At 35.5% G+C, this 17,102-nt stretch overlaps 1 protein-coding gene across 1 annotated transcript in view; it reads left to right on the forward strand.

Moving 5' to 3' along the window:
- ARG2 (arginase 2) overlaps positions 1–17,102 on the forward strand; it is a 34,363-nt gene that overhangs the window by 1,091 nt on the left and 16,170 nt on the right. The window contains exons 2-4 of the mRNA XM_053697838.1: positions 186–258; positions 12,646–12,820; positions 13,611–13,770. Coding sequence (XP_053553813.1) covers positions 186–258; positions 12,646–12,820; positions 13,611–13,770 — 408 coding nt within the window. The remainder of the gene's footprint in view (positions 1–185; positions 259–12,645; positions 12,821–13,610; positions 13,771–17,102) is intronic.

Consider the following 17,102-nt stretch of genomic DNA (forward strand, 5'->3'; position numbering starts at 1 on the left):
CCAACCTAGGTATCTCTTAAACAAAAAATATCACGGGTATGAAGCTAATTTGATAATATAAGTAAATATGAAAGTTTTTTTAAATTGTCTGCTCTATCTGAATCACGAAATATTTTGTTTGGGGTTTCCAGTCCCTTTAAGGAACATGAGGCTAATTCATCTAAAATGACTGTTTTCTATTACAGAAAAGAAGAGGTGTGGAGCACGGACCAGCAGCCATAAGAAACGCTGGGCTTATTGACAGACTTTCTAGCCTAGGTAAGAAGCAGGATTTAGTTGTGTCCCTGTACCAGATCACTCTCTGCTGCTCTAATCACATTGCCTGAGTTGCTCCTGTATTTCCTACTGGGCATTTCTTTAATCTGGTGTAGTATATATACATATATTGTATTTATATAATACATGTGGGTGATCACAAGAACAATATAAATAAAACAAAGAGGTACTGGATATGCTAAAGTATTTGGAAGCTGTTATAAAACCTATGGCATCATTTAGATGTTAGACAATGGGAGTCATGATTCATCCTCAGCACAATGATCTGCATACAGAGGTATGCCTTATTTGCCTCAGTTTCCGCTGTCTACTCATCAGTGACTCTCACTCAGTATTAGCTCAGGTCTCAGTGCTACAGGCACCGTGTGAATGACTCATGCTGCATTTGTAATACAGTGTGTGATGATAATGCAGAGGATGAGACATTGAGGTCATTTGATGTGAATATAAAACCTGTTTTTATGGCACATGTTTGTAACACACATTTTATTTACAAGAAACGTGTACCGTATACTCATATGCTCAGGAGATGGTGAGAGAATGAGATGGACCAGTGATTAAATAGATACAACTAAGTGCAGGATAGAGTCATGGACGGTTAGAACTGAGAGAGAAAACTGCCAAAAGAAGGGAAATTGAAGAGTAGTACATTGAGGGGGCTATTATTATTATTATTATTTTTTTTTTTGGGGGGGGATAGAAATTGAATATAAATGTGTGTAGATAAACAGTGTTTCATTTAGTGTTTTGTTTATTAGGTGTTTCACAAATTCAATGCACAGTAACATTGACAGCTGTTAAATATGTTTAGAAACTGCTTATTGCTTAATATATGTTTAATGAACACTTTAATAATAAATCTGGATTCTGTCATTTTCTCTTAGCAAACACTGTTTTATTCTGAATACAATGAACAGAGTTTCAAATCTAACTTATAAATGAACAAAGCAAATGCTTCACATGATAAAAAGCCACCAACATCTCTGAAAGAGAAGGTAGAAAAGAAAAAAAGCAGTGGAAACTTTAAAAAGGAGAGATGGCAGAGATACTGTAATTGTGTTCTTGAAATGCCACAGGATATGAACCATAGGTTGTAACCTTACTAGTAGGTGCTTGTGTCTTAAAGAAATGATCACTTTAATTGATAACAAGAAGGCGATATATGGGAGTGTTAGGTGGAGATGTGATCATGCCCATCATGACACCATTACCCTGGTCTGTTATAGTATATGCCCATAGCAGGCCTCAGATCAGACCCATAGCCCTGGTCAGTAATGTGACCATAGATCCAATACACATACCTGTAACCCATATCATATCTTCAATCAGACCAATGTCCCTGTGAAGTCATTTACATATATCATCTCAAACCCATGTCCCTTATTCCCTGTAAGTCGTATATCCATATCAGATCAGGCCCTTGAACTACTGTAAGCTATATGCCCAAATAAAACCTCAGATCATTTCTATGTCCCTAAAGCCCCTGTAATTAATATTACACCGGGGCTCAGAACAGAACAAAATAGTAATGGGTCCTGTATGTGTATGCATATTTTCCTTTTAAAATAAGGTTTGCTTAAATACTGAACATCTAGGAAACCTGCATACACTTCAGGTTGCAGTACAATTATTAACCTTACTTGCAATGTTTTACAGCTTAGTTTCCAAGTATGTTTTGCTACTGATTTTATATATATATATATATATTACACACGTCTGCACAGTAGGTACATTTGTTACATTGTTAATTTATTATCTGTAAATTTATATCTACCAAAGATAAGAGGGAGACTCATAAGAACTAACTTCATTGGGATAATATAGAAATTTAAACTATATATATATATATATATATATATATATATATATATATATATATATATATATATATATATATATATATATATATATATATATATCACTGGAGAATTATTGTAAGATTTTATTGAATATAACCCAATGTCGGTATATATAGTGTTGTTTTTTTCTAATGTATAGCGCAAAGATTAGAGAATGCATATTTGAGAAATTTTACATTTTATTTGTATGTTCCTAAATAATCTTTCACCTCAGATTTAACATAACATAAAAATAGCAGCAAGTCTTTCTACAAAACTTAATATGTTGTAACTTGTATGAGTTCCCCTTATGTAACATACCCAGGAGTTGTGTAACAATGTCTCCTGATAGTTCCAGATTTGTCCAGTTGAACAGCTTGTATTAGGTCTAATGAACCTTCTCATGCATGTATAACCTATACATAGGTCTATGTATATATAACCAACCATCACTTATTTATAACAACTGTCCCCATGTATGGAGAGATACAATCACTTACACACATTTTATTTAAGATGTAGTTAATCACACAGTCATTCACAGGATCAAAAACACACTAATGCACAGGCACATAATTACACACTTTAGAGAGATTCCAGACAAACTACACAGTCACACACCCAGTAACATATATGCAAAAACACAGACACTCACAGTAACACACACTGTTGTAAGATTCAGTGACACTAAGTAGCCAATTACAACTAATCAACAGGCTTAAAAAAAGAGCCCATAAAGCAGTAATACTGTTACATACTGAAAGTTACATAGTACACATACAAAATCCACACATTCAGTCATACCAAGCACAGAGCAACATACAGATCCATAAACACATATTGTGTCACATACACAGAACCACAAGTGATACAGAAGGGCAAATACAAAGGGAATTGTTTAGTAACACACAGTTACATGCTTATCTACCTAGAGTCTTACACTGAGCAGAACACAGACTTACAGCTCTATAGACTAAACCCCACTCACAGCCAGAGGTAGATATACAGTGTATAAAGCGATCTGAAATTCAAAATGATCCCCTTATGATTCCATCTGTACAATGACCAAAGTGACCTCTTTCTCTTGGTTTCCTTTGATGAAACTTTGCTATTTCCATGAAGCTTACTAGACTCAGGAGCGTGCACGTCTCAAGCACATTGTAAAAAACATTGCTTCTCTAGTGCTCAATACATGTGCTCGCGCACGAGCATGCATGCCTATGAAAGAGACACAAGGAGCAAATATATTTTATTTTATGTTTAAACTATCGGGAAAAACATATTTGTTTATCAGTGATGTTTCTGTGTCATTCATGTTCATTGACTTAGACAATTCTCATATTTCATTGGTGAATATGGAGAATCTTATACAAATTTAAAAACAAAAAGGTTAATTTGTCACTAGTAAACCAGTAATATAATAATAATATTAATAATTATAATTTAAAATAGGCACCACTCTAGGTGGAATGAAGAGTGGTACATGGACCTAAGGTGAAACTAGAGAGCTCTGTGCATCACAGACAATGTATAATTTAAATGCCAAGTAGAGTAACCTGATAGTATTTAAAGGGACACTGAACCCAATTTTTTCTTTTGTGATTCAGATAGAACATGAAATTTTAAGCAACTTTCAGACTTACTCCTATTGTCAAATTTTCTTTATTCTCTTGGTATCTTTATTTGAAATGCAAGACTGTAAGTTTAGATGCCGGCCCATTTTTGGTGAACAACCTGGGTTGTCCTTGCTGATTGTGGATAAATTCATCCACCAATCAAAAAGTGCTGTTCAGAGTTCTGACCAAGAAAAAAGCTTAGATTCCTTCTTTTTCAAATAAAGATAGCAAGAGAACGAAGAAAAAATGATAATAGGAGTAAATTAGAAAGTTGCTTAAAATTGCATGCTCTATGTGAATCACAAAAGAAAAAAAATTAGGTTCAGTATCCCTTTAAGGAACAGGACTAATAAGAGAACTGTTGTTTCTTCATTGCAAGTTTGTTATTTTGTATAGTGATTGCAGAATCTTTATACTTGTATGAGATTGCTTAGGATATAGAGCATACTTTGTCTCTACCAATGGCTTGTTATGAAGTGACTCAATACCATATGTAAAGGCAGAGTTACTGGGCATGCTCAGTACAGCCGTGGGTGGTTCACTGACTATTTGACAGCCTTGCTTATTTTTATATATTGATTTGGTTTGTACTGGCTGACTCTGGTATGAACTGGTATGAGATACTTCCACTGCTATAAGTAAGGTTGCCCCTAAATTAGATCATATAGTGTGACATGGCAGTGAGCAAACTGTGTTTAGTGCTTCTTGTAAAGGAACATTCATAAAATATCAATGTTGAACAGTTACAAAAAATGATTAAAGGGAATTATCATTATTACTAGTCAGGGTTTGTATATAATACAGTGTGTGAGCAAGTTAAAATACTTAAACAATTATTCAATGGGACATACTAGTGAGATGAATGAATATATATATATATATATATATATATATATATATATATATATATATATATATATATATATATATATATATATATATATATATATATATATATATATATATACAGGGAGTGCAGAATTATTAGGCAAGTTGTATTTTTGAGGATTAATTTTATTATTGAACAACAACCATGTTCTCAATGAACCCAAAAAACTCATTAATATCAAAGCTGAATAGTTTTGGAAGTAGTTTTTAGTTTGTTTTTAGTTTTAGCTATTTTAGGGGGATATCTGTGTGTGCAGGTGACTATTACTGTGCATAATTATTAGGCAACTTAACAAAAAACAAATATATACCCATTTCAATTATTTATTTTTACCAGTGAAACCAATATAACATCTCAACATTCACAAATATACATTTCTGACATTCAAAAACAAAAACAAATCAGTGACCAATATAGCCACCTTTCTTTGCAAGGACACTCAAAAGCCTGCCATCCATGGATTCTGTCAGTGTTTTGATCTGTTCACCATCAACATTGCGTGCAGCAGCAACCACAGCCTCCCAGACACTGTTCAGAGAGGTGTACTGTTTTCCCTCCTTGTAAATCTCACATTTGATGATGGACCACAGGTTCTCAATGGGGTTCAGATCAGGTGAACAAGGAGGCCATGTGATTAGATTTTCTTCTTTTATACCCTTTCTTGCCAGCCACGCTGTGGAGTACTTGGACGCGTGTGATGGAGCATTGTCCTGCATGAAAATCATGTTTTTCTTGAAGGATGCAGACTTCTTCCTGTACCACTGCTTGAAGAAGGTGTCTTCCAGAAACTGGCAGTAGGACTGGGAGTTGAGCTTGACTCCATCCTCAACCCGAAAAGGCCCACAAGCTCATCTTTGATGATACCAGCCCAAACCAGTACTCCACCTCCACCTTGCTGGCGTCTGAGTCGGACTGGAGCTCTCTGCCCTTTACCAATCCATCCATCTGGCCCATCAAGACTCACTCTCATTTCATCAGTCCATAAAACCTTAGAAAAATCAGTCTTGAGATATTTCTTGGCCCAGTCTTGACGTTTCAGCTTGTGTGTCTTGTTCAGTGTTGGTCGTCTTTCAGCCTTTCTTACCTTGGCCATGTCTCTGAGTATTGCACACCTTGTGCTTTTGGGCACTCCAGTGATGTTGCAGCTCTGAAATATGGCCAAACTGGTGGCAAGTGGCATCTTGGCAGCTGCACGCTTGACTTTTCTCAGTTCATGGGCAGTTATTTTGCGCCTTGGTTTTTCCACACGCTTCTTGCGACCCTGTTGACTATTTTGAATGAAACGCTTGATTGTTCGATGATCACGCTTCAGAAGCTTTGCAATTTTAAGAGTGCTGGATCCCTCTGCAAGATATCTCACTATTTTTTACTTTTCTGAGCCTGTCAAGTCCTTCTTTTGACCCATTTTGCCAAAGGAAAGGAAGTTGCCTAATAATTATGCACACCTGATATAGGGTGTTGATGTCATTAGACCACACCCCTTCTCATTACAGAGATGCACATCACCTAATATGCTTAATTGGTAGTAGGCTTTCGAGCCTATACAGCTTGGAGTAAGACAACATGCATAAAGAGGATGATGTGGTCAAAATACTCATTTGCCTAATAATTCTGCACTCCCTGTATATATATATATATATATATATATATATATATATATATATAAACAAATTCCTGTATGTCTCTATAGCCATCCATTACATCTGTCAATCAAATGTAATTATTAACCTTTTCTATTAACCTATCTATGCTGTAAATCATATTTTAAAGGCCTTATAACTAATATAATTTAATATTATTTTACAAATATATGTTTCTGCTAAACCACTGTGCCCCCAAAACTTAAAAATGCCACATTATTTACCTGTTACATTTGGATTACAGCAAAAGTGTTTAAATACAGTGGACAAATTTCACCCAGGGGTCTCGCTGGTTACACTGTAGCTTCTAAGTTATTCTAAGCAGCTGATTCACTGCAGAGGCTGAGGAAGCTTTACTGAATTAGCTGTAGAAGCTTTACTGAATTAGCTGTAGAAAATAACAAGGGAATTGATAAAGCTGTCTGTGGGGAGAGAAAGAAACAAATAAGGGAAGGAAAGTGTAGATGGAATGCAGGTGTTGAGTGTAAGGCAAAACAAACAAAATGAATTAAGAGGTTACATATGACCCCAAGGTCCCAGCTGTCCACTACTGTCATATGCATTGAACAAATATGTTTTTACCAGATCATTGGATTTTTTATTTCATGACAACAGCTGGTAATAACAGTGTCTAGTAGAATCTACTCCCACTTGCACATTATTGCAACACTCTAGCAGCTGAGTAGTTTTCCATCATTATAGAGTAAAGGTGAATTTAACATGTTGTCCCAGAACACTTGCCTGGTACATGTCACACATTCTGCTGCCTGCAGAGTGATCGAGTTTCCCATCTCTGGAAATGTGCAAGTCATCCAAAGCTACTTCAGAAACAACTTGTCTGCGGATCAGTGCTCAGGATAACCCGTTATTAGATTGGTTTTAACCCTGATCATTCCAGTGGGATATCCAGAAACTGTGATATATAACAGCATTTGGAGATCAAAACTCTGCACCCATTAAAAAGAGGAACAAAAGGATAGGAAATACATTAAACTTGCATGATTCAGATAGAGCATGTTATTTTAAAACACTTTTAAATTCACTTCTTTTTTCAAATGTGCTTTGTACTCTTGGTATCCCTGGTTAAAAAAAGAATGCCGCATACCCTACACTAGTGGGAGCTAGCTGCTGATTGGTGCATGTATATATTTGTCTCTTGTGATTGGCTAACTAGATGTTTACATAATCTTGCTGTTCTTCCAGCAAAGTATAGCAAGAGAATGAAGCAAATTTTATAATAGAACTAAATTGGAAAGTTGGTTAAAGGGACACTAAACCCACATTTTTTCTTTCATGATTCAGATAAAGAATACAATTTTAAACAACTTTCCAATTTACTTCTATTATCTGATTTGCTTCATTTTTTAGATATCCTTTGTTGAAGAAAGAGCAATGCACATGGGAGAGCCAATCACAGGAGGCATCTATGTGCAGCAACCAATCCGCAGCTATTAAGCCTATCTAGATATGTTTTTCAGCTAAGAATATCAAGAGAATGAAGCAAATTAGATAATAGAAGTATATTAGAAAGTTGATTAAAACTGCATGCTCTTTCTAAATCATGAAAAAAAATATTTAGGTTTCATGTCCCTTTAACATTGTATATCTAAAACACAAAATACATTTTTTTAGGGTTTCCTGTCCTTTTAAGATAGAAATTCAGATTTGTCAAAAGGCAAAGAAAGAGCTTCCGATGGGCACCTTCTCTCAGAAGCCTTGCTGCTAAAGTTATGCACTAATGATAAAAGATTTTAAAAAAAAATTGTTAAAAAAACAATAAAATTAAAACTACATGTAGGAATGGAGTTGGACTGTGTGCAATACCATAACATTCTATATGAGCATTCTGGAATTAGGTGGATGGTATCTTCCAGTTATTACTGCATAGAGGGTAGAATTTACATCTCTGCCATCCCTAGACAATCCCACACCTGTGTTTGTTTCTTGGTGTCCGGGCATGTCACCTCTAGCTCATTACAAAGTGTCTGCAAATCCCATAGTACAATCCCTGTCTCCGAGCAACCAAGCAGACTGAAATGTCTTTTTCAAAGTCATTTACTTACTTTGCCTAATGATGTATTCAGCCCTGTATGCTGAGGTACCATTAACTTGGCAGGGATATTGTGGGGCAACCTCAATAACTCATAACAGTTTGTTATATAAAACACTTTAAGGATGTACAAATTGTAGACAATGACCTTTCCCTTGTACACTAATAGGAATGTTTCACTGACACTCCTCAGTTTGCGTAAACAACTTAAATAGCTGACAATCATTTCTCTGCTGGCTGCCCATTGCTCTGGGCAAGAACAAGAGGCGTTTCGGGCAAATTAAGGGCTACTGGTATTTTTTAGTTGGGTGGTGCTGGAATCGTCATAATATGTAATGAATTCTAGATATGTGTGACAGTGTCTCTCTGGAGTTCTTTAAAGGAACATTTAATTGATGCATTTAATGGACAAAATGATACAAAAATGACGTTTACTCGATAGATAGGAGGATGAATCTGACCACTGAACTGCCCCCTGATTTTTTTTTCTGCACAGTTAGCCCTTATTTATAGGATAAGCCAGGCACAATAGAATGCCTCTTTCATTGTATCAGCCATGCTTTTTGTAACGTTATTTTTAAAAAGCTTTATAGTTAGTTACTGAAAAAAATATGTTATGTGTCTGTTCAAAATGTTATATATACAGTATATATATATACAAGATATTGTATTATTCGGTTGAGAATATAATCTTTTTCCTTACAATATTTAAATACTAAGAGTATTTAAAAAATAAATAATGTACAGTCATTGGCCAGATGATTAGATCACCAGCAGTTTCCTGCTAAGGAGCAGCAATGCTTGTGTCTCTTGAACTAAACTTTATCCATGTGTATTCCTGTGTATTTTTGTATTTATGTTTTTATATATCAAAATAAAAGATTTGCTTAAGTCCAACCCTTTCACTATGTTCCTGTACATAAAGAGAATGTAGAAGCTCATGTAGAGGGACAAGGGAGTCATTTTCTAATCTGTTTATGGCAACACTAATACAATTAAAGGGACAGTCTACACCAGAATTTTTATTGTTTTAAAAGATGGATAATCCCTTTATTACCCATTTCCCAGTTTTGCATAACCAACACAGTTATATTAATATACATTTAACCTCTGTGATTATCTTGTATCTAAGTCTCTGCAAACTGCCCCTTTATTTCAGTTCTTTTGACAGACTTGCAGTTTAGCCAATCAGTGCCTGCTCCCAGATAACTTCACGTGCACGAGCACAGTGTTATCTATATGAAAAACATGAACTAACACCCTCTAGTGGTGAAAAACTGTTAAACTGTTAAAATGCATTCTGAAAAGAGGTGGCCTTCAAGGTCTAAGAAATTATCATATGAACCTCCTAGGTTAAGCTTTCCACTAAGAATGCCAAGAGAACAAAGCAAAATTGGTGATAAAAGTAAATTGGAAAGTTGTTTAAAATGACATGCCCTATCTGAATGATTAAAGTTTATTTTGGCCTAGACTGTCCCTTGAACATTTTTAGTACACTAGATGGCCCATAATGATCTGAAGAATCAGAGTCATAAACACAACACTCTTGTCTCGTTACATCTTTAGTGAATCTAATTTACCTGCTTGACACCTATCCTCTCTGCTTTTACCATTGTGTTCTTTTTTGTGTTTCATAAAGAATATAGCAGGATTGAGACACTAACTACTATCCTGCAGCCTGTGAGTAGGTCACCACTTGTTTTATCTAATGTCTATTGAAATAAACATGTTTTCAAGAAGCCAATAAGAATCTGAGCATCACTTCAGCATGAAACTCAATACTTGTTGATTTGTGGCTATAGTGTATTTCTAGCGTCTTCTTCCACTTGCTATGAATTCTGAGCAACACATTTGTGCTTTGCTTTTCCTGCTGTGTTCCTAAAATAGTAAAGCTGTTCGCAGCAGGATTTTGTCTCTAAGCTGAGATCTCCCCTTGTATACTGAGCGCACAACTGTGTGATGAAACACTACAAGAATATTTCCAGCACACAAAAATTAAAGGGACATTTGACACCAAAATAGTTATTGTTTAAAAAGATAGACAACACCTTTACTACCCATTCCCCAGCTTTGCTCAACCAACATTGTTATATTAATATACTTTATAACATTTAAACCTCTAAATGTCAGCCTTTTTCTAAGCCACTACAGACAGCCTCTCATCACATGCTTTTTTTTTAGCTTTTCACAACAAGAGACTGCTAGTTCATGTGGGCCATATAGATATCATTGTGCTCTCTGTTGTGGAGTTGTGTAGGACACTGCACTAATTGACTAAAATGCAAGTCAATAGATAATAAATAGTCATGTGAACAGGGATCTGTAAGAAGAGGCTTAGATACAAGGTAATCACAGAGGTAAAATGTGTATTAATATAACTGTGTTGGTTATGCAAAACTGTGGAATAGGTAATAAAGGGATTATCTATCTTTCTAAACAAACATTTCGGAGTAGACTGTTCCTTTAAAATTTACAAACCCAAAATCTTTTTCAGTTTATAACATGTATATTATAGCTAATTATAGAATGATTAAATTACATTTTTGGGGTATTTTGTCTTTGACACGGACAAAATAAACTTATCAGCCTTTGTTTCTTATTTGAAAGGAACTTGCTCATGAAGACAAAGTGTTAAAGGGACATTACAATACTACTTTTTATGCATATTATATATCATCAATTTAGTACAGAACTGCGAAATAATTGCAAACAAAATACATGTTTTGAAAGCATTTAACACTGGGATTTTGATAGTTGAAATTCAGTTCCTCTTTTCTTAGCTGCCCAATTAAAGGGACACTGAACCCAATGTTTTTCTTTTGTGATTCTGATAGAGCATGTAATTTTAAGCAACTTTCTAATTTACTCCTATTATCAAATTTTCTTTGTTCTCTTGCTATCTTTATTTGAAAAAGAAGGCATCTGAGCTTTTTTTTTATTCAGAACTCTGGACAGCACTTTTTTATTGGTGGATTAATTTATCCACCAATCAGCAAGGACAACCCAGGTTGTTCACCAAAAATGGGCCGGCATCTAAACTTGCATTCTTGCATTTCAAATAAAGATACCAAGAGAATGAAGAAAATTTGATAATAGGAGTAAATTAGAAAGTTGCTTAAAATGTCATGCTATATCTGAATCACGAAAGAAATAATTTGGGTTCAGTGTCCCTTTAAGTCCGGATGTAAGCGAGTGTGTGCTCTGATCTAATCACTATCTAGAATGCTTCAGGGGCAGGAAAATGTCACCATAATTCAAGGAGCAGTAAATGAATATTTTTACACTGCGCTGCAATCCTAGAAGTGCATAGGACTTGTTCATGCCGTGGAAGCTATATATGACAAATCCAGTCTACTGTGCCTTTGCTTAAAGGGACAGACTAGTCCAAAATAAAATTTCATTATTCAGATAGGGCATGTGATTTTAAACAATTTTCCAATTTACTTTTATCAACAATTGTGGTTTGTTCTCTTAGTATTCTTAGTTGAAAGCTTAACCTAGGAGGTTCATATGCTAATTTCTTAGACCTTGAAGGCCCTCTTTTCAGAATGCATTTTAACAGTTTTTTACCACTAGAGGGTGTTAGTTCATGTGTTTCACATAGATAACACGGTGCTCAGGCACGTACGTGGTTACCTGGGAGCCAGCACTGGTTGGCTAAACTGCAAGTCTGTCAAAAGAACTGAAATAAAGGGGCAGTTTGCAGAGGCTTAGATAAAAGATAATCACAGAGGTAAAAAGTATATTTAACAGTGTTAGTTATGCAAAACTGGGGAATGGGTAGTAAAGGGATTATCTATCTTTTGAAACAATACAAATTCTGGTGTAGACTGTCCCTTTAAAGGGATACTACATCCAATATTTTTTCTTTTCATGATTCAGATAGAGCATGTAATTTTAAGCAACTTTCTAATTTACTCCTATTATCAATTATTTCATTCTCTTGCTATCTTTATTTGAAAAGCAGGAATGCAAAGCTTAGAGGCTGCCCCCTTTTTGGTTCAGCATCTGTGTAGCGCTTTGGTGGCTAAATCTAGCATCCAATAAACAAACGCTATCCAGGGTGCCGAATCTAAATTGGGCCGGCTCCTAAGCTTTACATCCCTGCTGTTCAAAAAAAGATTGCAAGAAAATGAAGAAACATTGATAATAGGAGTAAATTAGAAAGTTGCTTAAAATTGCATGCTCTATCTGAATCATGAAATAAAAAATGTGTCCAGTGATTGTGGTCTACTTAGGGTCTGCTTTACAGCAGTCTACTTTAACCAGCACAGTTCTTAGAGTTACAAAAGGCCAGAGACAGAAAACATCTCAACTGCCTAATTTTGTTTTTTAGGTTGTGATGTATATGACTTTGGGGATCTAAGCTTTGCCAAAGTACCTAATGATGAAGTATACAACAACGTTAAACATCCCCGTACGGTTGGACTTGCTTGTCAAGTGTTGGCTGATGCAGTTAGCAGAGCAGTTGGAACTGGACACACCTGTATAACACTGGGAGGAGATCACAGGTGAGCATGATTAAAAGTAGATAAAAAAATGATCCGCTAAGGACACAAGCCCATAGTTCCAAGGGCAAAACAGAGCCGTGAAGCTAAATAAAAAAAATAAACATTGATACAAATAAATTCCTCTATAAAGAGACATGAAACCCAACATTTTTCCTTTTCTTATTTTTCATGACTCAAATAGAACATGTGATTTTAAAAAACTTTCCAATTTACTTTTTTTTTTTTATTTACTTAATTTGCTTGGTATCCTTTTTTGAAGGAGCAGCTATGCACTACTTGGAGCTATCTGAAGATATCTGATGAACCACTGAAAAGAAAGACATTTTTGTGCAGCCACCAATCAGCTGTTAGATCCCAGTAATGCATTGCTGCTCCTGAGCCTACCTAGATATGCTTTTCAACTAAGGATACCAAGAAAATGAAGCAATTTAGAGAATAGAAGCAAATTGGAAAGTGGTTTAAAATCACATGCTCTGTCTGAATCATGAAATAAACATTTTGGGGTTTCTGTCCCTTTAAACACAACACTACTGAACATGTTGCTTATATTTATCTATAATATATTCTTAGTAAATATTACAGCCATCAATAATAAAAAAAACACTTTCTAATACAAATATTATTTACATAAAGTTATTTTGGGCCTAGTAAAGAATGAAGACTTGTTTATGTCATGTGTTTCTAGGAAGGACGGATCCAATAAACATCTCTCTGTTGTCAACTTACTTTGGCCTTGGATTTATTGACTAATTAAGCATTGACCTAGTACACCTTTGCTCTTTTATTACAGCCTAGCCCTGGGGTCCATCAGTGGCCATGCACAACAATGCCCAGACCTGTGTGTAATTTGGGTGGATGCACACGCCGATATAAACACTCCCCTGACTACTCCATCAGGAAACCTCCATGGGCAGCCAGTGTCCTTCCTCCTGAGGGAGCTTCAGGATAAGGTACAGCTGCTAGGCCATGAAATTCCTCTTGCACGATTTGATGGATTGTTTTCAAAGAGTTGAGAGGCTTGGCAGGGGCAGGTACAGTTCAGCTCACTCTGATTGGTTGATCAGTCCTCTGCTGTTGTAGTGTAAAGCCTCCTGGCTATCCCCTCTTGGCACACAGCCCAGCCATTCCTGCAATGCATTAAAGGGACATGTCTTATTCAAACACCTATGGATGCACTTGGTAATTTTGAAGAGATGATTAGCATGTTTGTTCATGTCTGTGGCATCTGGTTACAGTATTGAGTTTTACTCTGTTAACATGGATTAACTGACTGCAGAAGAAACACGCCTATCATACAAGCTAAGCTCATCAGCTTTTTTACACAGTGTTCCTTATGAAAGTATTTAACCTCAGAGGAACTGTGTCCAAGAGCCACAGCTTATCTAAAATAAAAACGGCTCTGTATATTTTATCTGCCAAGATGGAGAGTGATCATTTCCTCTTAGTGATTCTTTCCTTTAATAACAAGCACCATTTTACTTAAAGGGACATAAATCCCAATAAAATTCAGTTGGAGTGTAACATTAAAAAAAACAAAAAAAAAAACTTTGAAATTTACTTCTGTTATCAAATGTACTTTGTTCCTTGTTGTCTTTTTTTAAAAAGCAGGTAGGAAGGTGTAGGAGTGTGCACGTGACTAGAGAAATATATGGCAGCAGTTTTATAACTATGTTATACGTTTGTGATAACAATAGGTGCAGGCTACCTATCTAGATATCACTTTAACAAAGAATACCATGAGAACAATGTCAATTTGATAATAGATGTAAAATGAAATATTTTTTTTTTTAAATTGTTTGCTCTGTCTAAATCAGGAAAGACAATGTTGGGTTTCATGCCCTTTTAAAAAGTAAGGGTCAGTTCTAAAATTGCTATTAAAAAGGTAAGGTAAAATGTTATCTAATTAAATTACAAAACACAGCATACACTTTGTAATTGCAAGACATTTCAGTTGTCTTGCTATAGAATATTGGCCAATTTTGTTTGCTGCAATTGTTTTCAATAACCAAAATCACCCACCTCATTTGGTGAGACAATCCAGGCTTGAGTCTGCAGCTAGTCACCGCCATATGCAAAACAGCAGCTTATATGTGTAGTATAAAGTATAGTATAAAGTACATTGTTTTGCAGTTCTTATCTGTTAAAACTAAATAGGCAAATATATGTATCAAGGTTAGCCCAGATATGTCTGCAGTGTGCTTTTTTAAGTTCTTAAAGTAAAACTAAATCCTAGCGTTTTACAAACGCTAGGATTTACTATTGAAACAAAGGGCACTTTCATTCATGAAGTATAAGATACTTCATGTAGAAAGCTCCTTTATTTGATTCAATCGATCGCCGTTTTTAGCTGCTACAGCAGCCCACGTCTAAATTTTTTTTTTTGCTAAGCGGTGACGTTTTCACCTCTTAGCCAATAGCTGTGTGGTAAATCCGGCTCCCATGGGCGCCAAGCTGGATTTACCGCACGGCTATTGGTTAAGAGGTGAAAACGTCACCTCTTAGTAAAATTTCTTTTTTTTAACCCATGGGCTGCTGTAGCGGCTAAGAACAGCAATCAAGTGAAACAAATAAAGGATCTTTCTACATGAAGTATCTTATACTTCATGAATGAAAGTGCCCTTTATTTGTTTCAATAGTAAATCCTAGCGTTTGTAAAATGCTAGGATTTACTTTCACTTTAAACAGTTAATTTACCAGGATTTCCTCTAGAACACCTTGTATAACAAAATGCCCTAGGGATGTGCATTTTGTTATGAAACGATGCCAAATATGGCCACTACCAGCAGCATTCGGCTGTTTTAAGAGCTGGATTTCTTTTTGTGAAAATTCAACACACTAAGATCTGTGCAAATCCAGATCTATTTTCAGCATTCTTTTTATAATGAAAACTCCAAATTCATATCCCTACTAATCACTTAATTAGAAGTGTCCACTTTTAAACTTTATTTAAAATATATATTCTGTGCACAGCTTACATAATAACTAAAAAACATAATTTATGTAAGAACTTACCTGATAAATTCATTTCTTTCATATTAGCAAGAGTCCATGAGCTAGTGACGTATGGGATATACATTCCTACCAGGAGGGGCAAAGTTTCCCAAACCTTAAAATGCCTATAAATACACCCCTCACCACACCCACAATTCAGTTTAACGAATAGCCAAGAAGTGGGGTGATAAGAAAAAAGTGCGAAAGCATATAAAATAAGGAATTGGAATAATTGTGCTTTATACAAAATCATAACCACCACAAAAAAAAGGGCGGGCCTCATGGACTCTTGCTAATATGAAAGAAATGAATTTATCAGGTAAGTTCTTACATAAATTATGTTTTCTTTCATGTAATTAGCAAGAGTCCATGAGCTAGTGACGTATGGGATAATGACTACCCAAGAAGTGGATCTTTCCACACAAGAGTCACTAGAGAGGGAGGGATAAAATAAAGACAGCCAATTCCTGCTGAAAATAATCCACACCCAAAATAAAGTTTAATGAAAAACATAAGCAGAAGATTCAAACTGAAACCGCTGCCTGAAGTACTTTTCTACCAAAAACTGCTTCAGAAGAAGAAAATACATCAAAATGGTAGAATTTAGTAAAAGTATGCAAAGAGGACCAAGTCGCTGCTTTGCAGATCTGGTCAACCGAAGCTTCATTCCTAAACGCCCAGGAAGTAGAAACTGACCTAGTAGAATGAGCTGTAATTCTCTGAGGCGGAGTTTTACCCGACTCAACATAGGCAAGATGAATTAAAGATTTCAACCAAGATGCCAAAGAAATGGCAGAAGCTTTCTGGCCTTTTCTAGAACCGGAAAAAATAACAAATAGACTAGAAGTCTTATGAAAAGATTTCGTAGCTTCAACATAATATTTCAAAGCTCTAACAACATCCAAAGAATGCAACGATTTCTCCTTAGAATTCTTAGGATTAGGACATAATGAAGGAACCACAATTTCTCTACTAATGTTGTTGGAATTCACAACTTTAGGTAAAAATTCAAAAGAAGTTCGCAACACCGCCTTATCCTGATGAAAAATCAGAAAAGGAGACTCACAAGAAAGAGCAGATAATTCAGAAACTCTTCTGGCAGAAGAGATGGCCAAAAGGAACAAAAATTTTTCCAAGAAAGTAATTTAATATCCAATGAATGCATAGGTTCAAATGGAGGAGCTTGAAGAGCCCCCAGAACCAAATTCAAACTCCAAGGAGGAGAAATTGACTTAATGACAGGCTTTATACGAACCAAAGCTTGTACAAAACAATGAATATCAGGAAGAAT

The sequence above is a fragment of the Bombina bombina genome, chromosome 1, assembly GCF_027579735.1.
Source record: "Bombina bombina isolate aBomBom1 chromosome 1, aBomBom1.pri, whole genome shotgun sequence".
Lineage (NCBI taxonomy): Eukaryota > Metazoa > Chordata > Amphibia > Anura > Bombinatoridae > Bombina > Bombina bombina.